We start from the raw sequence: 26,026 nt of genomic DNA, 5'->3' as shown, positions 1-26,026 counted from the left end.
GTGTGATTCATCACGGCATTTAACTATCAAACGGACAAGACCGAATCACATATAAAGAATGTGTTAGTCATATTAGTAAAAATTATACTGTGAGTTAACTTTCTTGAAGGAAATGGACTAGTGGCTCTGCCAGTTGATCTGTAGGTCTATGTAATAGGCAAGGGACATTCAAGGACAATTGAATACCCAATTTCATTATTTTATTATTTTATGAAGAATTTTGATCCGTTGATGCTTGAATTTTTCACATTGGAACAAAATATGATTGGTTGTACTGACTTCTTTACCACATTCACAGATATTCATGTCGATCACCTTTATTCTAAATAAATGTTCAGGGGTGAATTTTTCACATTGGAACAAAATATGATTGGTTGTACCGACTTCTTTACCACATTCACAGATATTCATGTCGACCACCGTTATTCTAAATAAATGTTTAGGGGTGCAGACATGATTGAGTCTTAATCTTATGATCGTGGATATATGTCATTGTGTGTAGGAACCTGTAAAAAACCATGGATGTTTCGGGATAGTCTGCAAAATATCTAATAAATGTTTGCCTGTAAACAGGGACTCATGTTTCCAGTTTTCAATCCAGAGCTTCCATAACTGTTCCACTACTTCTCCCCATAAATCTAAATAAGAAACTGCTAAATGATATGCTAAGCCAAATCCATTAGCAGCTTCATTGGCAAGTTTATCAGCTTGTACATTGACCGTATTTTCTATATGAGCTGAAACTCACAAACATATTACTTTGACATTACTCATTTCTAAATCGTAACTTGATTTGCGAATGTTTTGAATATTTCAATTGGTAGGGTCTTCATCATGAAGTAAAGAGGAAAGTGTACTAAGCGAATCCATACAAATAATTGCTTCTTTTATCCTTGAATATTTTATGAATAATAATGCTTGCCTTATATTAAAAATCTCTGCAGTATACGATGATGCCTGGGATGGTAAGGAAATTTGCTTTGCTACTTGTAAATATGGTGAATAAAAAGCTGCCCCTACACCTGGAGGTTCTGTATGTTCTGATCCATCTGTATACAATGGGATGAAAGTAGAGTACCTCTGAAGAGTCATCAAAGTATGAAGGCTTTCGCAGCTGGTGTCAATATAATTAAAATCTTCTGGGCTATTATGCTGTGGTCCACTCCTCTCATTTCATCCAGACATTTTGACTACTGCTGCAGTAGTCATCCTCTGTGGCATCATGTAGCTACTCTCTCCTGTATCCCGCTGGCAACTGCGTTGGTTGCTTGGGAGGCAGCTGTATTTATATGTGAATGTGCGGCCTCCAATTTGTTCACGGCATGCAATCTGACGTCTGATACTGCAGTCACTCTTTGCCCTGCGATGACGCATCAACCATGTCACTGGCTATTCCCCAGCAGAGCTGTTTCTTGGTCGACAACTGTACGGCACCGGGGATTGGGAGATTCGTCCACCACCCATTTTGGGTCAAGGTGATGCAGCGGGTTCCCTGGCAGAGTGGCAGCAGCAACAGCAGCAGAGCATCCAGGAGAAGCAAGCTTTGGCCGAGAAGATATCCCTTACCCAGGCCAAGGCTCAAGATATCAAAGAGACCCACATCTTCCTACCAGGCCAACAAGTACTGCGACGTAACCACCCAGTCAGTAATAAGATGGAGGATTTCACATAGGTCTCGCACCTAAGTGGGTTGGTCCCATTGAGGTGGATAAACAGCTGAGTCATGGGGTCTACTTACTGAAGACCAACCCTCCCGTCAAGGTCCACGCATCAGAATTGTGGCGAGTCACCCGACCGCTGCGCATACAGAGTAAGCCTGGAGGAGAGGCTACTAATGACACAGCACCATCTGGTCATCGTGAGGAGAACATATAGACTGTCGAGGAAGAGGCTGGCAGCGAGGCAACCCCGAACCGCGGCGCGGCACATGCTGGTCAAGAGGAGGAGGAGAGCACATCCAGTGACATAGAGGAAGAAAGAAGATACAACTTACGTCCAAGGCAGCATCGACGAGTGTGACAAAGTGTGGAAATTGTTTGAAGTTAAAGGGGGGATATCGACACAAGTACGATAACAGGTATGACTTGAAAACAATGTTCTTTTACCCATGGGTAACTAATGCAGGTATCAAGCTTGAATTATTATGGTTATTATTATTTTGATCATTATTATTATTATTGTTGTTGTTGTACCGGGAGGTACACCCCTATGCCGCACTTTTAAATCTTGCACCAATAAAACCTCCTCTACAGGAAAAACTCGGAACTTAAAACTGGACCAAATTATAAATTTTCTCAGAAGATGTCACTACCTTAATTTTGTGATTATGAAGTTGCCAGTACTGTGTGAATTTCAACTTGTTTTGTTTTCTGTTCCTCAAGAAGTGTGGACGCTCTCTCATAGATGTCTCTACTAAAAACTATGATCATGCACCCTGGTGCGAAATGAAGGAACTTTATTTGAAGAAATTATTCATAAGTTTGTTCTTTACTAAATTTCATTCATTCAGTTGTGGGTTGGCAATATTTATCTTTCTTCCCGCCTGTTTTTATTTTAACCAATCAAGAATTTCTGTAATTAATTTCCTGTGTAATTAATTTCCTACCAATCACAGGTTTCTTCTTTGATTTGATGTGGAACTTTAAGCAACCCAATAAAAGAGAGAGGGTGTGGCTTAATTATTCATGAAAGGTCTCAAACTTTCCCCGAGGGTTTATAAGCTGTTGATTTTCTCGTCTCTCGGCCACTTGATCAACATCTAACCTAGTGTGTGGATGTGTAGCAAGAGGCGGGTGGTGCCTCTTTCTTCAGCCAGCAGCTCTTCAGCAAGGTAATGGCCGTTTTACATCTTATTTCTTGCTAGCTCAGCAGTTTAACCCGCGGGAAAGGTCCGAAACTTTAATATGTAACCTACTTTTCTAAACATGTCATTTTCTGCCGGCTTATGTAAAAACTTCATAAAATCTGTAAGTGTAATTCGGGGATAGAGAGTGATTTGCCCTCTTGAGCCTCCCTTCATTTTGGTTTGAGGTGACTGCATTTTCTTGCTTTCTGTAATGTCTTAAATTATTCTTATACGGGTCACCTCCATAGCTTGGGAATAGCCCCTGTTTCATTGGCCTAGTGCCTTTTAGGTTTTAAAATGAGTATTTAGGAGTGCAAGTACACGCCTCCATTCATTTTTGTATTTTGGGCCATTTACTTAACCTGTTCTTTTTCTGCTAAGGCCCAGTAGATTGGGTACAAGATACCCCCGTGTCATTGTTGTAAGTTGTGCCTTGATAGCAAATAATTGTAATGTCTACTATTGCCTTGAAGAGGCTTGAAAAACTGAGAGCATGTATGCTCTTTTCAAGTATTTTAAAAGTGCCTCTAGGAGGCTTGACATGGTAAATTAAGGAGCAAGTGCTCCAGGTATTTGGGGATTTCTGCCCTTTGTAAAATTACGCTCCTCTGTAATGTTTGATCTGAAAGCTCAAAAATTGTAAAACTAAGGGCTTGTTGCCGAAGTGTGTTAAAGATTCATTTTTTTTTTCTTTCTAAATCTTGTTTTTAAATTACTATGTTATTGTTATCTCACTAAGTGAGAATTTGTTTTTAAATATAACCTTCCATTTCAGTTTAAATTCTTTCTTGATAAAGTAGTTAGACTCATTCACCCCAGCACCTTCTTTCACCTCTGCTGATCAACCAAATCACGGTAACAATTATTATTATTGTACGAAGAGAAGGAGAAGAAGAAGAAGAAGATACAATTTTGATACCTGGAAAGTCCATATGAAAGTATTACTCATAAAAATAAATGATATGTTGTCCTATGTAAGTGGTGCCAAAGTAAAGCCCTAGGCAAATGCAGAGAACGGGGTCGCAGTTATTATTTATTTAGCGTATGATGAATACAATATTATATACAGTTTGTACAACAACCATCTCTAGTTTATAACTAAAGTTCCATATAAAAAATTTAGAGCCAGAAAAGAGCTTTGCTTGAGAAACAGTGTACGTCCTCTATAGAGCATCTCTAAGCATGCAAAGGACACTCAAATGCAATGTGATCCACTGTCTGCTCCTCTTCTCCACAGTCACACTGCGGTGATGTCTTCCATCTCCATTTGAAGAGAGTGGCTGCACATCTATCTTGGCCAGTCCTAATTCGGTTTAGAGTCCTCCACTGCCGTCTGGGAAAGAAAAATCTATCTGGGCACTTGCAGGGGTTCTTAATGATGTGATGATGTGGTAACAAAGATTTCTGTTGCCATTTTTCTTTCCAGGCGTCCGATATATTAAAAGAGGTGTCCTGTAGATTCATTGCAGTATGCCAAGAGGGGTGTCTGGATTTCAGTCATTTAGCTGGAGAAGCTGATATGTCAGAATGAACAGGGTGGTGAGGATGGTTTTATATTTGCTTCCGTAAGTTAAGCAGTGACTGAGATCTTCTTAGGGATGGAGGTGGTATGTGGCTTAGGGTGGGAAGCCAGTGTGTGTTAATTGGTTGGATGCACCCTGTAATGATATGCATTTCTTGGTTCAGCTGGGTGTCTACTAGTCCAGTGTGAGCACTGTTAAGCCAGGTTGAGCAGCAACATTCAGCGACGGAATAAGAAAGTGCAAGAGCAGTGGATCTCAGGATTTGAGCATTAGCATCGCAGGATATACCCGCCAGCTTTTGAATGATGTTATTCCTGGTCTTGATCTTGGCTGACCCATTACAGAGGTGATTCTTGTAGGTCAAGGACCTACCCTGGGTGACTCCCAGTATTTTGGGATGCTACAGTACTGTAGATTCTCTCCTCTGAATGGCATGGTTGGTTTGTACCCAGCACTTCTATTCCGCAAGTGGAAGGTAGACATAACAGTTTTCTGAGGGTTTGGTCTAAGGTTGTTCTGATGAAAGTAAATGTCTAGAATTTTTAAGTCTGATGTAAGCATCGACTCAGGCTCATCGGAGCATTGGTGTTGGGCAACCAATGCGATGTCATCTGCGTAGATGAATTTTCTGGATTTGGTTAATAGGAGGTCATATGGTACAGGTTGAATAGTAGAGGGACCAATATGGAGCCCTGAGGGAGTCCACCATTTATCTTATGTACTTTACTTCTGGAGTCTTCTGAAAAACTCTAAAAGTACTTATTACTCAGCATGTTACTGAGTAATGTGGTGAGTTTCAGGCAAGGGATGATGCTGATAAATTTGAGAAGGAGCTTATCTTGCCATACGGTGTCATATGCAGCTGTCAGATCTAAGAAGACACCCGTGCTTACCATTTTTTTCTCAAAGCCATTTTCAATATGGGTAACTAGTGCTAAAACCTGTTCGTCACATCCTCATCCAGGTCTAAATCCACCTTGCTTGACTGGAATGTGCTGATTGATTGTCGCAGAGATCATGTTATATGTCAGCCTTTCCAGAAGGCTAATTGTAACACTGAGGAGTGCTATTCGCCAGGAATTCTCAACTTTTGTTAGGTCCTTAGATGTTTGTAATACAGCTATTATTTTTGTTTACTTGAAGAGTGAAGGTAGGTTACATGTCTCTAGTATGTTTGTGAAGAAGTTAGTAAGCCATTTAGCAGCTGATGGTCCATTATGAAGAAGGAACTCTAGATAAATACCATCAACACCTGCCACTTTGCCAGGTTTTAGACTTTTTATGGCCTGCTTAGTGATGCAGTGACAACGTGGGGATCAGAAGATAGTAGGGCTATGTCAGAAGGTTGCGTGTTGATTGCGACAATTTTGACTGCAGACACCCATTAATAGTCTTGATTGTGGACACAATATATTTGGGAAGAGTGCCAGCTCATTCCAAGGTTTTCCTTTCCATACCTCTTCCACCTGTCTTACCAATCCAGTTCTGCTCTAGTTGTCATACAGAACGTTAGCTCTACCAGAGTGTTGAGTTTTCAGTTTGTTTATTTGTTTCTGTTCATTAATCGTTTTTGTGCTATTATGGAATTTATCGGGATGGAAAAAGGGAGGCCATGTGCTTTATTACATGGTTATAGTTATAGATAATACACATGGATTTGTTTGAAGAAGAAAACAAAGAAGTGCAAAGGAAAGAGAACTTGATTTTATAAAGTTAATAAATAAATCTCTCTATTCACTTTCAACTCTGATTAATTTGAAATTTACATGAATGTGGTGTTAAAATACATTATATTTACTATTTGTGACCAATTTCAGTTTTCCACACTTACGTGTCATGAAGCATGTAGAACAGTTTTTAACTTAATTTGGTTGTATTTATTAGCAACCATAGATATTGTTTTTATTATTAAATATTTGTTATTATTTTTATTATTAGCATTTAATTATTTGTTTATGTATTATAGGTAATGAAGTAGTGAGAATTGTAAATCATGATTGCATACCAGATGAGGCTTAACTGGATGTAAAACAAGCAATATTTTGTGCAATGAAACAGGCTAGAGAAGAGCCCTAGTACACCCATACCTCAAAATTTATTCAGAAGAATTTCAAAATTTGCATAATAAAGAAAGTGTACTCGTAGCACACATTGCTCAGTTTGAAAAAATTGAAAAAGTCGATGCACGGAGCATGGAGTGCAGTTACCATCAGAAATCATCCTCAATGAAGAATTGTTGAACATAGAAATAAAATTCAGGAAACGCAATCATCAAAAGTTACCAGTGTTTTGCCCAGAGTGTGGCATGGGCTCATCAGTTGGCCACCACACCTTTTCCAAGACACTGGCTGGCTAGCTCGCCAGTAGCGATACCACTGTAAAAGGTGCGGTAGCCCACTGATGAGCCCATGCCGCACTCTGGGCGAAACACTGGTAACTTTTGACGATTGAGTTTCCTGAATTTTATTTCTAGCTAACTCAGTCGGAAGCCATATTTTGGTCATGCTAGCCCGGGAGGGCAATATAGCAAGGGGAGATGCAATTCTCCCCTAGTATGTCGGCACTGCATTGTGCTTATCACATGTATGGCTTGCAGTGGTGTCACTACCGGCGTGCTAGCCAGCCAGTGTCTTGGAAAAGGCGTGGTAGCCAACTGATGAGCCCATGCCGCACTCTGGGCGAAACACTGGTAACTTTTGATGATTGAGTTTCCTGAATTTTATTTCTAGCTATCTCAATCGGAAGCCATATTTTGGTCATGCTAGCCCGGAAGGGCAATATAGCAAGTGGAGATGCAATTCTCCCCTAGTACATCGGCACTGCATTGTGCTTATCACATGTATGGCTTGCAGTGGTGTTGCTACCGGCGTGCTAGCCAGCCAGTGTCTTGGAAAAGGTGCAGTAGCCAACTGACGAGCCCATGCCGCACTCTGGGCGAAACACTGGTAACTTTTGACGATTGAGTTTCCTGAATTTTATTTCTAGCTATCTCAATTGGAAGCCATATTTTGGTCAATTGTTGAACATGTTTGACAGAAAGAGCTTTCTCCTTTCACATGATGGCACAGATGACAGAATGAAAATTTTTGCCAGTTTTTTTAGCTAAAGAAATGTTGCAAGAAAGAATGTTGTTTTACGTTGATGGTGCAGTTTGCTGAATTGTACACGATACATGTGGACCTGGGCAATACCTCCTGTCGGACAAATATCAAACCTGATCTGAATTTAACTTCACTATGTGTCTCAGGCATTGGACTACAGAGTTCTTCTTCTTCTTCCTGGCCTTTTCCCAATTACCTGGGGTCGGCACTTTCTTCAGTTTATCACTGATGTTTCTAGGTTCACTGGAGCCAGCCAGGCTCATTTAGGGTCTGTTTGGTGGTTTCAGATTGGATGTCCTTCCTGATGCCACGTGATTTTTCAGTTGAATATTCCAACCCAGGTTTGATCGAAATTTGAACCTTGACCATCTGGACAGAAAGTCAGGATCTAAGCCACAGCTCTAATACCCCCTCCCTGCCATTGGCCTTCAGTGCATTTTGTAAACATGTTTGATGTACCGTGATGTATACCGTGTTAAATTGTAATATGCAAAATTATTTTTGAGCACTGTACTATGAGTTCCAATGGTGTTCAGAAAGAGTAATGTTTTTCAAGGAATTTTTTGTTTGGAAGGGTAGTAATTAATGCCAAGAAATTCTGTAATGTGTAAAATTTCAAACACACACACACACATACACGCACACGCATGCACACACACACGCACACGCACGCACACACACACACACACACACACACACACACACACACACACACACACACACACACTTTGCATAAAGCAACATATTATACATAAGGTAGGGCAGCAATGAAGTACATTAATCTAATGTGGCTGTGTTCCTTCCCAAATGAGTCCTGTGTAGGATTTGCTGCATACCAGCGTGTGTCAAGTCATGCAAATCGGGAATCGGCATGTGCGGCGTGATGCAAAGAATGCAGGAAGCAACAAAAATATGACGTTCATTGTATACAGGTCCGGGTCATGTTGCTGACGTCGGTGGCATGCTGCAGACACGTGCTGAAAAACTCCACATGCTGATTACTGTGCATCATGGCTACAAGAAAATTTCATTGCAGTTCTTTGTTGTACTGCTCCCTGAATAGCAATTGCATTACTATTGAAGAAGTAATTTTCTTGAACTTATCTCAATGTTATTAGTAGCTTTTCATCAACATTTAGCTTTGCTTTAGTTTAAATCAATTTTCCTTCTTTTTAGGTATGTAGATACATCTGATAATGCATTTGAACTTTATGGGATCTTTTGAAAAATCACAAGCTGACCCACATGCAACATATGTGTGACACAACATATTGAAATCACGAACCCACTTCCTTTTCCTCTTATTGTTCAATTTTAGCCACATGTACAACATAACATTGTCTTTACTGTGTCATCAAATGGATAAAAGAGAGTGCTTCTCCGATGTGCAGTCACAAGTCTGAATCACGGAAGAAGCAAAGACATATCGGATTTTCATGCCTTGATGCATAACTTGATGTTTGCCAGGTTTGACTTTCCTAAAAGATCATGGGATGTGCTATGAAGTCATGGAGTGAGAAAGGAGCTTGAAGCTGTCTCCCAGGGATATGGAGTACCCAGGACGACATTTGTAAATGTACCTCAAGCACCTCTTTATTTATTACTACACAGATCTTACCAGATGTAGAGAATGTGTTATCTGACAGGTGTGCTGGTCGGTGTGAGTCGAACGCCTTCTGCCAGCTGACCATTTGTTCCCCAGGTCGAGAGCGAGTCAGGTTGTTCCACGAGCAGAGGTTCCGCTCGAACGAGCAGTCCTCTGGTCGCAGCATCGCATGCTCAGGTGAGACTGTGGAAGAACAAATTTGGCATTATTTTAAAATACATTTAAACCTTCACATCCACCACAGATTCGTCCATCCGGTGGTCTAGAAGTGAAGTCTCATTTTCAGGATTGCCCTCCCTTTCTTCCCCCATTATTGGTCTTTTTGTTCTAACAAATTGGTAGTGGGACAATGAATTGATCCTTCTGCTTTAAATAAAGAAATAATACATTAAATAAATATCATATGTTTATTTTTATGCTTTTTGGTAATCCATGTCATTGGCTGGGTCTGTACCAGAAACTGTACTTCTGTAATAATAATAATAATAATAATAATAATAATAATAATAATAATAATAATAATAATAATAATAATAATAATAATAATAATAATAATAATAATAATTTTAACAGCTGTTAAATGTCACACAAACTCAGACAGGTTTTTGGCAATAACGATAGCCTATAGGAAAGGGCTTGGACTGGGAAGGAAGCGACTATGGCCTTAAATAATATAAAGCTCCAGCATTCACCTAACAAGAAAATGGGAAACTACGAAGAACCGTATCCGGGGCTGCCGATGGCGGAATTCAAACTCTCATTGTTTCAGACGTTTCCTGTGTTTCTGTGGCAGTCTTAGTTAATGAGATGTTGACCTTGGTGTCATCACAGTAGGATCTGGAAGTCCTGGAGTACCCATCAGTACCACAGCTCCAGAGTAGTGAGATACCCTTATTGCCCTTGACATTCTTGTATGCTCTGAAGATCAGCTTATAATGTGAACATTTAGCAAATGAAAGCACATCCTTTGCATTTGTAATAGAATACCTGGTCGTTAGTCTACGGACAAGCCAGTCATTACTCCAATGCTCTTACTGTATTTGAGCGTTGCCTGATAATTCTGCCCTGTTGTCGCACCATTATGCGTGATCATAATAGTATGGCTGTTTGGATTTGTGGGAGCATCCTTAAATTACAAAAATAATTTGCCATTTTTGTGGAAGGTGTATGTGATGACTAAAGTCATGGTTGCCTGGATCTAAATCCTTCAATCTTGACTTCCAAGTCGTTTCACATTGTACAAGGAGTTCCTTAAATAGCGCTCAGTGACTATTCATTTGCTGTGGGCATATTTTCTTTAAACACATTGGAAAAGTACATACACTTTCATAGAATATGTTTGAAGTCAAGGCAGTTAACTAGGACAATACAACTTACAAAATGCAACTTTCCATTATTTTACCTTGGGATTCCTGTAAAAGAGATTGATATAAAACACATATTGTAAATAGAAAATAACATTTTCATCATTAAACACAGCACTCAAAGCACTTCATTATATATGTGAACTTTTATATATACATATAACTTACGTACATATTTGCCTTACGTCACACTGACACAGACCGGTCTTATGATGATGAAGGCAAGGAAAGGGGCTAGGACTGGGAAGGAAGCGACCGTGGCCTTAATTAAGGTACAGCCCCTGCATTTGCCTGGTATGAGAATGGGAAACCACAAAACACTTCAGGGCTTCACTGGCGTGCGAACCTGCCGCACTTCACAAGTGGAACCACTCACAAACATGCAGCTCGCACACATCCAAGCACAGGGGATTAGGACCAGCTGAACTCTTGCCTCGTTAGTCACCTAGTGGACTTCAGTTGATCAATCATCGATTTATTTTATATGACATTTTACCCTAAAATGTTAAATATATATCAATTTTACTCACCAATACAAGAAAAAATATACCAAACAATATACCAGGCGGCTTGCAAGCGCCGTAATTTCTACTTATCAATGTCCTGCATGCACAAATGATGAATGGGATGTCTACTAACTGATTTTCACGGGGTCACTACTGTCAGCAGGCAGGTTACAATCAGAATACGATGAGTAACAACCGGACAGTCGATTGCAGCATGTTCCTCAGCGCTACCCATCTAATGCAACTCCTTGCATTAGTAAACCTCATTTTTGACTGCATTGTACCAGGCTGGTGTATGGTATAGCAGCACTACATTTGCTGTCTGCATATTGGCAATGGCTAGTGTGTTCACCAACAACGAACACACAGACAAAATTTTAATCTATGGAGAATCTGGTAGGAATGTGGCCGAAGCTGCAAACAGACATCTGCCTTCTACAAACGTATTTCGTCAAACAGTATTAGTTTTTGTTTCATACAAACAACTCTTTTATATAGTGGAATGTCTACAAGTGAATAAATTCATAAGTTATTAAATTTTCTTTTTTGCATCTTTGGCATATTTAAAAATGCACCCTGTTGTGGAACGTGTGCAGTAAAATGACTGCTATTTGTTTCACATCATCTAAATTCAGCACGTTGTAGTGCTCCTTTGAAAACAAGTGCTAAGGCATCCCACGCATCACTAGTGCATGCAGGATATTTGTAAGTAGAAAGTACGGCGCTCGCGAGCCGCCTGGTATAATTGACTGAAATTGCCAATGTTGGAGAAAAACCAACTCAAAATTTACAATTCATAATTAATAAATAGCAAAATAATAAAATAGACAACAGTCTAAGTTTAATAACATATTGAATATTTACATTTACAAATGTTTACACACTTAAATAACCCCTAATAAATTGTAATAAAATATGAGGAAATGCCTTGATTTTTACAGTATGTTTACGATTGTGTAAAGATAAGACAGTATAAAGGAGAAAGGTTCCATTTCATGCTATTCCTGAAGATATTCTTGAACACAGGGTAAAATTGCATTTGTCAGTTTATATTTTGCAGTCCTTAGGAACTGTTTAAACATTGTCAGTGAATGGTCTTCCTATGTTTGTGTATAGTAAAGGAATCCAATGGCAGGCCACACCTCACCAAAACTCAGGTGCCTGCCATCAATGTCAAGCATCAACAATATCTGATGTATCTTAGAGGTGAAGCTTCCACGGTGTGTAGAATTATTTAGTTTATTTTCCAGGTTGAACCGTGTTGTTGTTTTATGTACATTACGTACAGTTTGCCGATGTTTCGAATACATTGCAGGGTGGTTCATGACCTTGTAGTGTGATTGCTCCCTGGGAGACTGATTACCTCAGATCAAGTAGGGGTATTTCAGTCGCCTTGACAAACAATACTACAATGTATTCGAAACGTCGGCAAACTGTACGTAATGCACAGAAAACAACAACACGGTTCAACCTGGAAAATAAACTAAATAATATTTGATGTACATCACTGGGATTATCTGATCTGGTCATCAGCTTGAACGATGAACTAATCCACTTCCATGTTTTTGTAAAACTCTCACAGTTGGTACAACTTTGCAAGTGTGCATCCATCAACATGTTGTTTCTTTTTACATATCATATTATGGCAAAACTTTCTTTCTTCCTTAGGAATAGTTTCACTGAGTGCTCTGTATGCAGCTACTTTCCACTCTACTGGTGTGTTTTGAACTGTTTCAAGGTATTCTTCCTGTTTCTTTTGGGTTACTTCTGTATAACATGCAGTGTAATATCATTTTTAACCACTGAATGTTTGTAAATTATCTTCAATCTGTATGCTGTTGTGTATGTCGATGCTGAGCTACCGGGCTGACAAGGCAGATTTTAGAAATATTGGATGATTGTCCTGTCTCTCTCTTGTGTTTCTATGACCTCCTCCTTTTCTATTAAAACAATTGAGAGTTTTCTGTTCTATACTAATGTAAATGATGTTGCGCGGATGTTTGAGTGATTGACTGAACTGTTCTATCTGATTCCTCTTGCACTACTGAAGCTGTTTCATGAAAGTCAACTATGGGTGTGTTGAGAGTGTTATCTTCAACTACAGGATCTACTACCAGGGGAACGCGTTGTGCGGGGAATTTTTCCCGTTCTAAGCTGGTCTAGGTAGGACTGTCGACATTATCAGAATGAATAAAAGAACAAGTTATCGACTATGTTGTCAGAGCCTCTTTACAGACTGAGCTCACGTGACGCTACCCCGCGTGTGTCCAATGCCACTGTGAAGTTCATAAGGCAGTCCTCAATTTTAAAAGAGGATGTTAAAGGTCTGACCCCGGGAGATGCAGTACCATCAAGAATATATGGACTACCAAAAATCCATAAAGACGACTTTCCCCTCAGACCAATAGTTAGTGCAATAGGTTCTCCTGCGTATGCTCTGGCAAAATATCTAAGCAAATTTCTTCAGCTCAATACACTGCATACTGAATCATACATTATGGACTCTCTATATTTCGTTAATACATTGTCAACTCAACCATAACCCTTCAGCCCAATGCATTTCTGGCGAGTTTTGATGTGGAGTACTTTTTCACTAAATTGCTGATTAACTCGGTCATGTCTCTCATTGAGGATCTGTTCCCTGAGGACATTAATAAGCTATTTCACCACTGCATGACTTCCAGCCATTTCTTGTGTCATGGGAAATTTTATGAACAGATGGATGGTGTGGCTATGGGAAGTCCACTTTTGCTGGTAGTGGATAATTTCTTCATGGAGCATTTTGAGGACGAGGCGGAGGAGGAGGCTATTTCTTCTCTGTCCGTCAAACCGATGACATCATCAATTTCTAAACCATTAAATCAGCAGTATCCTTCAATTAAATACACTATGGAGATGGAGTTGGATTGGATGCCTTCCTTTCTTAGATGTTGCAGTAAGAAATGCCACAACCGTCTATCGTAAGCCTACCCACACAAATCGCTATCTCCACGCAGACTCTCACCATCATCCAGCCCAAAAACGGGCCATTCTCATGACACTCACCGCGAGGGTGAAACAAATTTGTGAGCCATCAATTATTCAGGAGGGAATGGGCACACTCACAGTCATGCTCATGGGTGACTGTGAGTGTGCAGAGATTTGTAGAGTCTTGCATCACACAGGGCAACTAGGCAATGCTCTTAGAATGAAGTGAAGGGAACAGCATACCTTCCATTTATCCATAATACCATAGATTAAATTGCCAAGGCCCCCTGCAAGCAAAATATTATAACCGTGTTTGGCACCGTCACCAAAATTGCTCACAGGTTAGGTAAAATCAAGGACAAATTGTTCCCACTATTTCACTCTGGCGTTTACAAAATTCCCTGTACTTACGGCAAGGTATTCATTGGCCAAACATGCTGGTCCATTGACACCCATATTAAGGAACACCAAAGAAATATCCATCTCAGCCAGACAGACAAGACAGCAATACCTGAGCATACCCTATCATCATCCAAGATATTCGAGCTCTTATTCACAAAAAACACTGCAAGTCCAGGATTATATGGGAAGCTGTGGAAACATGTAAAAATCATAACAATTTGAACAGGGACACTGGCTATTAATTAAGTAATACGTGGATTCCAGCCATGAAGGAATTACACAGATAGTTTTCTTCCCTGTCCTTTCACTATTTTCGTTTCGGTGTTTTCCAAATTCGTACTCTCCTTATCACTAGATGGTTTACTCTAGGCTATGTGTCATACAACTCTCGACTCTACGACTCTCATAACCTGTGTACACCTGTTACTGTTTATTCTTACCTACTTCTTTTCACTCTCGTGTCTTCAACCTTGTTGTACAATGTCCTTTTTCATCCCCCGCCCCTGGCCCCACCCAGCTAACACAAGAATTTTTCTCTTTGTTCCCCTTGATACACACTTTTTCCATCTTCAGTTCTATTCTATTCTTCTATCCTCGTCAGTCTTTTGTTGCACTTTATTTTATTTATTTCTTCTACCACATTCGTCTTATTCATCTGATGATCGTCTTGTTCATTTCAAGACACACATAAGTTACGTACTGAACAAGAAACAACTTAACTGGAACTAAGATGGCGTCGTCACTTTCGACTTGGAAACTAGCGCACAGTGAGCCATCTGGTGACAAACGAGAGTACCACTTAGTATAGGACAACGATAAAGTATTCTCAAGTTCACACCATCGTTATTAGAGAAGTCTTCCTCATGAATAGATGTTATTTTTTTCTGAAGACATGGAACAAAGTTCGCTGCAAAATATAAAGAATTTCACCTTATTTTCTGGACACGGCAAAAGCCAAAAGCTTTATTATCACATCTAACACTATCAGGAGTTTGTGCTGGCTGTTTACGATGAGGATATTGTTCTGGTAGACGTTTAGTTTCATTACAGCAGCTTGAAAATTTAGTCGTCTGGTTTTCGCAACTATGTTTTGTAACTACTGATGTCTAGATAGGGAGGGAATGCGTTGCTTTAGCAGAATTCTAATTGCCCTCACACCATTGTGAACTTTGTAGCTGAAGAACGATCTTGAGGTCTCCTCATAAATGAAGAAGATGGTTCCGTATTACTGAGCTGGTCTGATAGCAACCAGTGCGAAAAATCTACCAGCAAATTATATACCGTATCTGTAACAATTTTGTTCAAAGACCTGCAGATTCTACTGTAACTTTACTTTGGAACCCATTGCTATGTATTGTATTGTATGCTATTGCTATGTAGTTTCAAGATGGCGACTACTGTGTGTGACTCTGTGATATCCGTGGTGGATAATGGTGTAAGATGCAGTGAAAAATGTGGCAAATGCAGAAGAGTAGTTAAAAATGGGATTCTGTGTCGAAGTGTGATGAATGGTACCATTTTCGTTGTGCAAATATTGTAAATAGGTCTGATATTGAAGAAAATGTGTGGCTGTGTCCCGAGTGTAAACAAACTGACAGTGAGGTAGAACAACAAGAAAGAGAGACTTACGAATCTATGCTTAAGATTTTAGGAGTGCTACAAGAAGACTTATGTCCTCTGAAACTTGAAAATGAAAGCTTAAAGGACAGAATAAAGAAACTGGAAGATAAAGACAGTGGAGAAGAAAGATTGCCGTGGACGGAAATGACGTGTAGCCATTTTAGGCCTAACGTTAAACATATGGGAGAAACTACCTACAACTTAAAACCGGGAAAAAAACTCTTTGCAGTGCCAAAATAGATTTCAGTCATTGCAACAAGTTCCAGAAGAAGACACATCAAGTTTTCCGAATAATTTTAAATCCAGTGGAGGTAACCTACAGAAGAAGAAAACCAACCGGAAGTCAAGATTGCCAAACATTCATCTCTACGCAGACAGTCAAGGACGGGGTATGGCAGAAGGCATCAAGGATGAGCTGCATAATCCAGAAACTGAGGTTTTAGTACTAATAAAACCAGGTGCCAAAACTGAAGACGTCCTTTCAAGTTGTGATCCTGTGTTAGAGAAGGACAACTACGTGGTGATTGTGAGTGGTACAAATGACATTGCTGCAAATGAAGATGAGGAACTAATTACGACCCTCAGAGGTAAGATTTCGAAACTACCTGACTCAAAAGTAATTGTAGTTAATGTGCCACCCAGGTATGACCTTATGGAAGACTCGTCTGTGAACAAAGCTGTACATGATGTAAATATAAAAACCAAGAGATTAAGTACGGTACCGGTAAGAGTTTTAGAAATGTCTATGTACCTAGTAGATAGTTTAGGTCTTGGCAGGCAAATGTTCACTAGGCATGGGTAACATCTGAATGGTAATGGAAAAGCAACTCTCTGTAGACAAATTGCTACAATTATCAACAGAGATTTGCAAACTAATATGCACTTAAGAAAACCCATACCACTAAATTGGCTTATAGGCCTACAGGGAAACTTGCCAGAAAACCCAGATCCTTAAATCAAGATCAATGACAAAGATCTGGGTTCCAGGGCGTTCTCAACTCATGAGTCAAATGTTACCCAATTACAACAGTCAAGTTTTAGGGAGGAAGGGGGTCTGAGATTGCTCTTGGTAAACTGACAGAGTGTAGTAAATAAACAAATAAAATTCAGTACATTGATGGAATCTTATGAGACTGATGTGGTGATAGGAGTAGAATCATGGTTGAGAGAAGGGGTGGGTAATAGAGAAGTATTTCCAGAAGGGTATACAGTCTATCATAGAGACCGAGGAGATAAAAAGGGTGGGGGGTTGTTTATTCTGGTGAAGGAAACTTATTGTTCACATGAATGGTTTACCGATGAAAGGGATGAAATATTAGGGATAAAATTAATTTGTGATAATATGCAAGAGGTGGGAATTATAGGAACATATAGGCCTGGAAGAGAGGAAAGAGAAATGGAAATATTTGAGAAAATAATAGATTATACTCATAAAAACAATAATAATGATATGGTAATAATTGGGGGAGATCTAAATTTGCCTGAAGTTGAATGAAATGGAGCTGCAAGTGAAGCCCATGAACAAAAACTGGCAAATAAGTTAATTTAAGATTTACACAAGTAGTACAAGAACCGACTCGTCTCAACAACTTGCTAGATGTATTCTTGGTTAAACCATGGGAAATTGTTGATAAAACTGAGGTAATTGAAGGAATAGGTGACCATAAGGCTGTAATAATGGATGTAGGACTTGTACAAAAAATGCTTAATAAGAGGGTCACACAAGACAAGAAATTGTACAGAAAAACTAAAGTTGATGAATTTGGGACTTACCTTAAATCACAATTCAGTTGTTGGATAAGTGAAGGGAGTAATGTGGATACACTTTGGGCTAAATTTAAAGGAATCATTTGGGAAGGAGAGAAGAGATTTGTACCTGTTAAGAAGGGTAAAATGACCTCAGACCCTGTTTATTATACATGGGAAATAAGAAAATTAAACAGAAAATGTAGAATAGTAAACAGGAAAATCAATAGAGAATAGAGAAACTAGAAAACAGCTAATGAGGGAACTGAATAGAGTAAAAAAGGAAGCAAAACAGAAATATATGAATGGCATACTTCAAGAGGGTAATGACCACAAAGAGAAGTGGAAAAAGATGTATTCATATATTAGGAATCAAAAAGGAAAAGGAATCCAAATTCCTACAGTGGTGGGAGAAGGGGATGAACACTATTCAACAGATACTGAGAAAGCAAATCTATTTAGTAGGGAATTCAGAGATTCAGTAGAAGATTGTCAGGAGTTGGAAACAGTAACAGAAGATAGAGAGGGAGAGACACATAGGGAAACAAGAAGCTTCTCATTCACAAATGAAGATATTTTCAGAGATATCCAACTGCTTCAGCAAGGAAAAGAAGCAAGAAGTGTTCAAATTACTGGGGAGGTATTAAAGACAATGGGGTGGTACATAGTGCCTTATTTAAAATTTCTCTTTGACTATGACCAAAAAAATGGAAGGAATCAATAATAATACCAATTTATAAAGGAAAGGGTGATAAAAGGAAACCAGAGAACTACAGACCAATCAGCCTGACCAGTATAGTTTGTAAAATACTGGAGAGTTTAATAGCAAAGTACATCAGAGGGATATGTGATGATAAAAATTGGTTCATGAGGAGCCAGTATGAATTTAAAAAGAAATTTTCTTGTGAGGCACAACTGGTGGGATTTCAGCAGGACATATCAGATCAGTTGGATTCAGGAGGCCAGTTAGATTGCATAGCCATAGATCTTTCCAAAGCCTTTGATAGATTGGAACATGGAATATTATTAAAGAAATTGGAGGGAATAGGATTGGATGTAAGGGTTATACATTGGATAAGAACATTTCTAAATTCAAGGGTTCAGAAAGTCAAAGTAGGAAATAATATATCACAGGAAGAGAAAGTTTGGAAGGGAATTGCACAGGGTAGTATAATCGGTCCGTTACTTTTCTTAATATACACAAATGATTTAGGGAACAAGATAACATCAAAAATAAGATTGTATGCAGATGATATAATTGTTTATAGGGAAATAAATGACATTGAGGATTGTTCAGAATTACAAAGGGACCTTGAAAGTATCCAACAGTGGGTTGAAGAAAATAATATGAAGGTTAATGGAGGCAAATCAACTGTTACAACATTTACAAACAGGAGCTTTAAAACTGAATTTGAATATACTTTGGATGAGGTAGTTATCCCAAAAGATGGTAAGTGCAAATACTTAGGTGTGAGATTTGGAAGTAATTTGCACTGGAAGGATCATGTGGATGACATTGTTGGGAAAGCATACGGATCGTTACATGTCGTAATGAGGCTACTTAAAGGATGCAACAAAGAATTAAAAGAGAAAAGTTACTTAAGTATGGTTCGTCCATTATTGGAATATGCAAACAGTGTTTGGGATCCTCACCAAGAATACCTAATAAAAGATATAGATAGTGTGCAGAGGAAAGCAGCAAGATTTGTAACAAGGGATTTCAGGAGAAACAGTAGTGTATCAGAAATGTTAGAGGAACTTGGGTGGGAAACTTTAAGTAAGAGAAGGGCGAAAACTAGACTTATAGGATTATATAGAGCCTATACAGGAGAAGCAGCATGGAGAGAAATCCGTGAGAGGCTTCAGTTGGAAAATAATTATATTAGCAGAACTGATCACAAGTATAAAATTAGAAGGAATTTTAGCAGAAGCGACTGGGGTAAATTTTCATTCATTGGGAAGGGCATGAAGGAGTGGAACAGTTTACCAGGGGTAGTGTTTGATCCTTTTCCAAAATCTGTACAGGTATTCAAGAAGAGAATAAACAGCAACAGGGAAAATAAATGAAATGTTAGAGGGCATTCGACCAGTGCAGGCTATTGTAAATAAAAAATGTGTGTTTAAAAAAAAATTAACTCCATCCCCTGGTCCATGGAGTCTGGACAGCTAAAGTAGGAGACTGCCTGTAGGGATGAAGTACAGCGGGGACTTCGAGGGCCCTGGGACCGGTACGGTAGCTGTGAAGGCCCTTCAGGAACTCTGAAAAGTGGTGGCAAAAGGGGGCTCTGGTTAAGACGCAGCAGGTCGTTATGCTACTTAGGTTCCAAAATGGGTAAAAAAAAAAAAAAAGTAAATAAATGCAATGTAAATTTTAATCTTATACCAGTTGCTTAGTATTATTTGAAGTAATTACACATACTGTATATGAGTTGACTATGTTTATAAGTAGAATTTTGTAAACAATATAAATTTATGAAGGATGATCTCTTTGTTTAATTGTTAGCATAAATTGTATATTATTGTATTCTAGAAAAAAAAATTCTTATCTTGTTAATTTAAAATTTAGTGCTTGACAATAATATATTTTAATGTACCATTTGCCACCGAGGTAGACACCTCATTTGCAAATAAAGAGATTTTGATTTGATTTGAAGTCTTGCTCACCTGCAAATTGTTGAAGGAATTTGTCAGTACCATAGTTTCCTGATTTGATGCACTTGATGAACACTTGATTTGAAATGCCATTTAACTGAATCACTTCAATTTCACTTTTGTCGAGTTTCAATGTATCAAAAATACATTCATGTATTTCACAAGGAGCTGGACGGGGGATGTCGGTGAAACTTACCACTACCATATTTTTACATTCAACTAACATTTTGTCAGTTTGTATTAACTGTACAAAATACTAAAACAATTCTACCAATATTCTGTTCTGTTATTACTATTGTTTTGAGAAAAGCACTATTAAACTTCTGCTTACAACCATTAATTGGAGACATGAACTGTCATGGAGCGTGCTAGCAAGTGTGACCCGCTCGTGCACCGGTCTACGTTGAACTGATAAGGTCATGTGAAGGCAAACCTATAACTGCTATGGATCGTTTGGTGGATGGCCGGAGAATTTACTACGAGGTACTCCAACAACAATAAATACTAAATATTGCTTAACATATATACTGTCATCACATATTCTGTTGGAAATACCTCTCTCTACACAACACTCTTCTTCTGAGATCAGCAGTCTTGCCAGTTACTTTTACACATGATTTGTGCCGAAAATGGCATTAACTCTCTGGTGCTCGTAAAATCATCCTACAGACCTACTTGGGACACAGTTCTTACAGGCTATAATATAGAAGCTTTCTTCTTGGTCATATCCCAATTATTTAAGGCCCATTCTATGTGTCGATTACGCCCAGTTTTACAGCTGAATGCCATATGTAGAGAAATGTAATCGCTGTTGTGTGCGTTAATTAGTAGTGTGATGTGTTGTGTGTAAATGAAGATGTGTATTAAGATAAACACAAACAGCTAGTCTCTGAATGAGAGGAATTAACCAGACGTTAACATCCCCAGCTCAGCCGGAAATTGAAGCCCGAGGCCTCTGAACCAACGACAACTACGCTGACCATTCAGCCAAGGAGTCGGACAGAAGCCTTCTATCTTTGAACAAAAGAAATTGTGCTCTCAATGTCAGGCACAGTTTTATTCTTTATTAAACTTGGCTAATTGCACAATTTTTTCAGTTGTTAGAATTATTTATTTGTTGAAAGTTTTCTGAAGAAAGAGAGAGAATCAAATCCCTTGATTCAATGGAAGTGGGCTACAATAATAATGGGTTCCGGAAATCGACCAGTGAAGAGTCTTCATGGCTCTGGCATATGGGAGCGAAACACATTGTTGCAAACACCTATATATATATATATATATATATAAAATAACTTGACCTGACTGACTGACTACTGGACATAAAAAAATGAAATTTTGGGGATACATTCATATTAACATGTAGGTGCTCGCTAAGGAAGGATTTTTGGATATTCTGTAGCTAAGGGGGTGAAAAGGTGGGTGAATTTTAAAAATGAGGATATCTATATCTCAAAAGCTTAAAAGTTTATAGACATAAAAATTGGTATTTGAAATCTCCTTTAAAAATAAAGAAACATATATTTTTAGTTTTTGGAAAATCCCATTAAGTGGGGTGCAAAAAGGGGGAAAAGCAGTTAACACCTTTTATGAGGAGACTTATATCTCAAAAACTGAAGATGTTACAGACATGAAAATTGAAATTTGGAATCTCGTATGAAAATAAAGAAACATGTATTTTTGTGTTTTTTGATAATCCGATGAATAGGGGGTGAACAGGAGTGACAAACGGGGTGAAATTTTAAAAGACTATATCTGCAAATTATCTCAGACACGTAACGTATTACAGATTTGAAAACTGGTATTTGGAATTTCCTGTAAATCTAAAGAAAGATAAATTTTTTTCAGAAAATCCACTTAAGGGGAACTGAAAAAGAGGGTGAATTTTTAAAATGAGCGTATCTAGAGTATATCTCAAAAACTTAACATGTTGCAGACGTGAAAATGGGTATTTGGAATATCCTTTAAAAATTAGGAAACACGTATTCTTTGGTTTTCGGGAAAAAAACCTTAATGGGGGGGGGAAGGGGGTGAAAGATTTGAACAATTAGTTAAATTATTTGGATGAGAATATATATATATACTGTATACCAAAAAATCTAAAGATGTTACAAACGTGAAAACTGGTATTTTAAATCTCCTTTAAAAATAAAGAAACACACATTTGGTGGAGAAATCAACTTGGTAGTGGGGGGGGGGATGAAAACGGAGATGAATTCCTTTTACGAGGATACATGTATCTCATAAACCGAAGATGTTACAGTCGTGATAACTAGTATTTGAAAGCATTTTTAAAGAAACAGTACTGTTCGTTTTTGGAAAATTCATTTGAGTGGGGAGTGTGAAAGGAAGTAAAAAAATTTAATTCTTTTTCTGGAGAAACTTATATCTCAAAACTGAAGGTTACAGACGTGGAAATTGGTATTTGGAATCTCCTTTAAAAATAAAGAAACACGCATATTTTGGGTGGGGGAAACCAACTTAATGGGCGGGGGTGGAGTGAAAAAGGAGATGAATTCTTTTCTTGAGGATACTTATATCTCAAAAACTGAAGATGTTACAGACATGAACATTTTTGTTTGGTTTTTCCTTCAAAGTAAAGAAACATGTAATCTTTTGTCTTTGGAAAATCCACTCAAGGGGGTGAATTAATTGAAAAATTAGTTGAATACTTTGTATGAGGATACTTATATCTCAAAAAGTAAAGATGTAACATATGTGAAAATTAGTATTTGGAATCTCCTTTAATAATAAATAAACACCCATTTGGGGGGAGGGGGCAATCAACTTCGGGGCGGGGGCGATGGAAAACGTGTTTAATTCCTTTTTATGAGGACACATAAATGTCAAAACTGAAGATGTTACAGTCATGATAATTGGCATTTGGAAGCTCCTTTATAAATATTAAAAACGTTATTTTTGTTTTCAGAAAATTCGCTAAAGGGGAAAGGGTGAAAGGAAGTGAACATTTTTTATTCTTTCTTGGACAAACTTATGTATAAAAAACTTAAGGTTACACACATGAAAATTTGTATTTGGAATCTTCTTTAAAAATAAAGAAACACGCATTTTTGGAGGGGGGGGGGGAATCAGCTTGACGAGCTGGGGTGAAAAAGGAGTTGAATCCTTTTCATGAGGATACTTACTTCTCAAAAACTGAAGATGTTGGAGGAATGAACATTTGTATTTGGGATCTTCTTTGAAAGTAAAGAAACACGTGTTCTTTTGTCTTTGGAAAATCTACTTAAGAGGGTGAATGAATTGAAAAATTAGTTGAATTCTTTGTGTGAGGATACTTATATCTCAAAAACTAAAGATGTTAAAGATGTGAAAATTAATATTTGGAATCTCCTTTAAAAATAAAGAAACACTCACTTTTGGGGAGGGGGAATCTACTTAACCATTAGGAAGGGGGTGAAAAAGGAGTTGAATTACTTTTATGAGGATACTTATATCTCAAAAACTGAAGATGTTACAGACGTGAAAATTAGTATTTGGAATCTCCTTTAAACACGCTTTTGTTTTTGTTTTTTTCGGAAAATCGACGTAAGCGGCGTTGGGTTGAAAATAAGTAAATAAGGAGCTGAAATATCTTTATGAGGATACTTTATCTTAAAAACTGAAGCTGTTACAGACGTGAAGGTTGGTATTTTGAATTTCCTTTCAAAATAAAGAAACACGTATTTTTTGTTTTCGGAAAGTCCGCTTAAGGCGGGAGTGGTTGGAAAAAAGTGAAGAAGAAGTTGAATTATTCTTATGAGTATATATTTATCTCAAAAACGGAAGGTGTTACAGACGTACAGGCATGGAAACTGGTATTTGGAATGTCCTTTATAAATAATGAAACACGTATTTTTGGTTTTCAGAAAATCCAGTTAAGGTGCTGAAAAGAATTGGAAGAGCGGGTTAATTTTTAAAATGAGTACCGGTATATCTATATTATACGTCAAAAACTTAACATGTTAGAGACAAGAAGCTTGGTATTTGGAAAGCCCTTTAAAAATACATGAACCTGTACCTTTTCGTTTTCGGAGGAGGCACTTAACAGGAGGTGAAAAGAAGTGAAAAGTAGTACTGACTGATTCATCATCGCCGAGACAACACTACTGGACATAAAGAAATAACATTATGGGGATACATTCATATTAACATGTAGGTGGTTGCTGAGGGAGGATTTTTGGATATTCCGTCGCTAAGGGGGTGAAAAAAAGGGGTGAATTTTTAAAACGAGGATATCTATATTTCAAAACTTAAAACTTTACAGATGTAAAAATTGGATATTGGAATCTCTTTTAAAAATAAACACATATTTTTTTGTTTTCGGAAAATCCCATTAAGGGGGGTGAAAAAGGAGGAAATGTGGTTGAACACCTTTTATGAGGAAACTTATATCTCAAAAACTGAAGACGTTACAGACATGAAAATTGAAATTTGGAATCTCCTTTGAAAATAAAGAAACACGTATTTTTGTGTTCTTGGATAATCCCATGAATAGGGGGTGAACAAGAGTAACAAACGGGGTTAATTTTTAAAAAGATTATATCTGAAAATTATCTCAGACACGTAACATATAACAGATTTGAAAACTGGTATTTGGAATTTCCAGTAAATGTAAAGAAACATAAATATTTTATTCGGAAAATCCACTTAAGGAGAATTTTTAAAATTAGTGTATCTACAGTATATCTAAAAAACGTAACATGTTGCAGACGTGAAAATTGGTATTTGGAACCTCCTTTAAAAATAAGGAAACACGTATTCTTTGGTTTTCGGAAAATACCCTTAACCGGGGGGGGGGGAGTGAAATAATTGAGAAATTAGTTGAATTATTTGTAAGAGAATGTAGCCTACATATATACCAAAAAATCTAAAGATGTTACAAACGTGAAAACTGGTATATGGAATCTCCTTTTAAAATAAAGAAATACGCATTTGGTGGGGGAATCAACATGGTAGGCGGGGGATGAAAACGGAGATGAATTCCTTTTACGAGGATACATATATCTCAAAAACTGAAGATGTTACAGTCATTATAATTGGTATTTGGAAGCTCTTTTAAAGAAACGGGTACTGTTTGATTTTGGAAAATTCAATTGAGTGGGGAGTGTGAAAGGAAGTAAAAAAATTGAATACTTTTTCTGGAGAAACTTATATCTCAAAACTGAAAGTTTCAGACGGAAATTGGTATTTGAAATATCCTTTTTAAAATAAAGAAACAAACATTGTTTGGGTGGGGGGGAACCAACTTAACGGGCGGGGGTGGAGTGAAAAAGGAGTTGAATCCTTTTCATGAGGATATTTATATTTAAAAACCGAAGATGTTACAGATATGAAAATTTGTATTTGAGTTTACTTTCAAAGTAAAGAAACATGTAATCTTATGTCTTTGACCGGGGAGTTGGCCGTGCGGTTAGGAGCGCGCAGCTGTGAGCTCGCATCCGGGAGTTAGTGGGTTCGAATCCCACTGTCGGCAGCCCTGAAGATAGTTTTCCGTGGTTTCCCATTTTCACACCAGGCATATGCTGAGGCTGTACCTTTATTAAGGCTACGGCCGCTTCCTTCCCATTCCTAGGCCTTTCCTGTCCCATCATCGCCATAAGACCTATCTGTGTCGGTGCGACATAAAACAAATAGGAAAGAAAAAGCTTTTGTCTTTGGAAAATCCACTTAAGGGGGATGAATTAATTTAAAAATTAG

General features: G+C 38.1%; 1 protein-coding gene across 1 annotated transcript in view; it reads right to left on the bottom strand.

Annotated features, from left to right (window-relative positions):
* LOC136862974 (MAM and LDL-receptor class A domain-containing protein 2) overlaps positions 1–26,026 on the bottom strand; it is a 348,511-nt gene that overhangs the window by 13,324 nt on the left and 309,161 nt on the right. Inside the window, exon 15 of the mRNA XM_067139270.2 lies at positions 9,088–9,258. Coding sequence (XP_066995371.2) covers positions 9,088–9,258 — 171 coding nt within the window. The remainder of the gene's footprint in view (positions 1–9,087; positions 9,259–26,026) is intronic.

The sequence above is a fragment of the Anabrus simplex genome, chromosome 2 (assembly GCF_040414725.1).
Source record: "Anabrus simplex isolate iqAnaSimp1 chromosome 2, ASM4041472v1, whole genome shotgun sequence".
In the NCBI taxonomy this organism is placed as follows: domain Eukaryota; kingdom Metazoa; phylum Arthropoda; class Insecta; order Orthoptera; family Tettigoniidae; genus Anabrus; species Anabrus simplex.
Note: the sequence above shows the minus strand (reverse complement) of the source record. Positions and strands in the feature narration are given on the sequence as shown.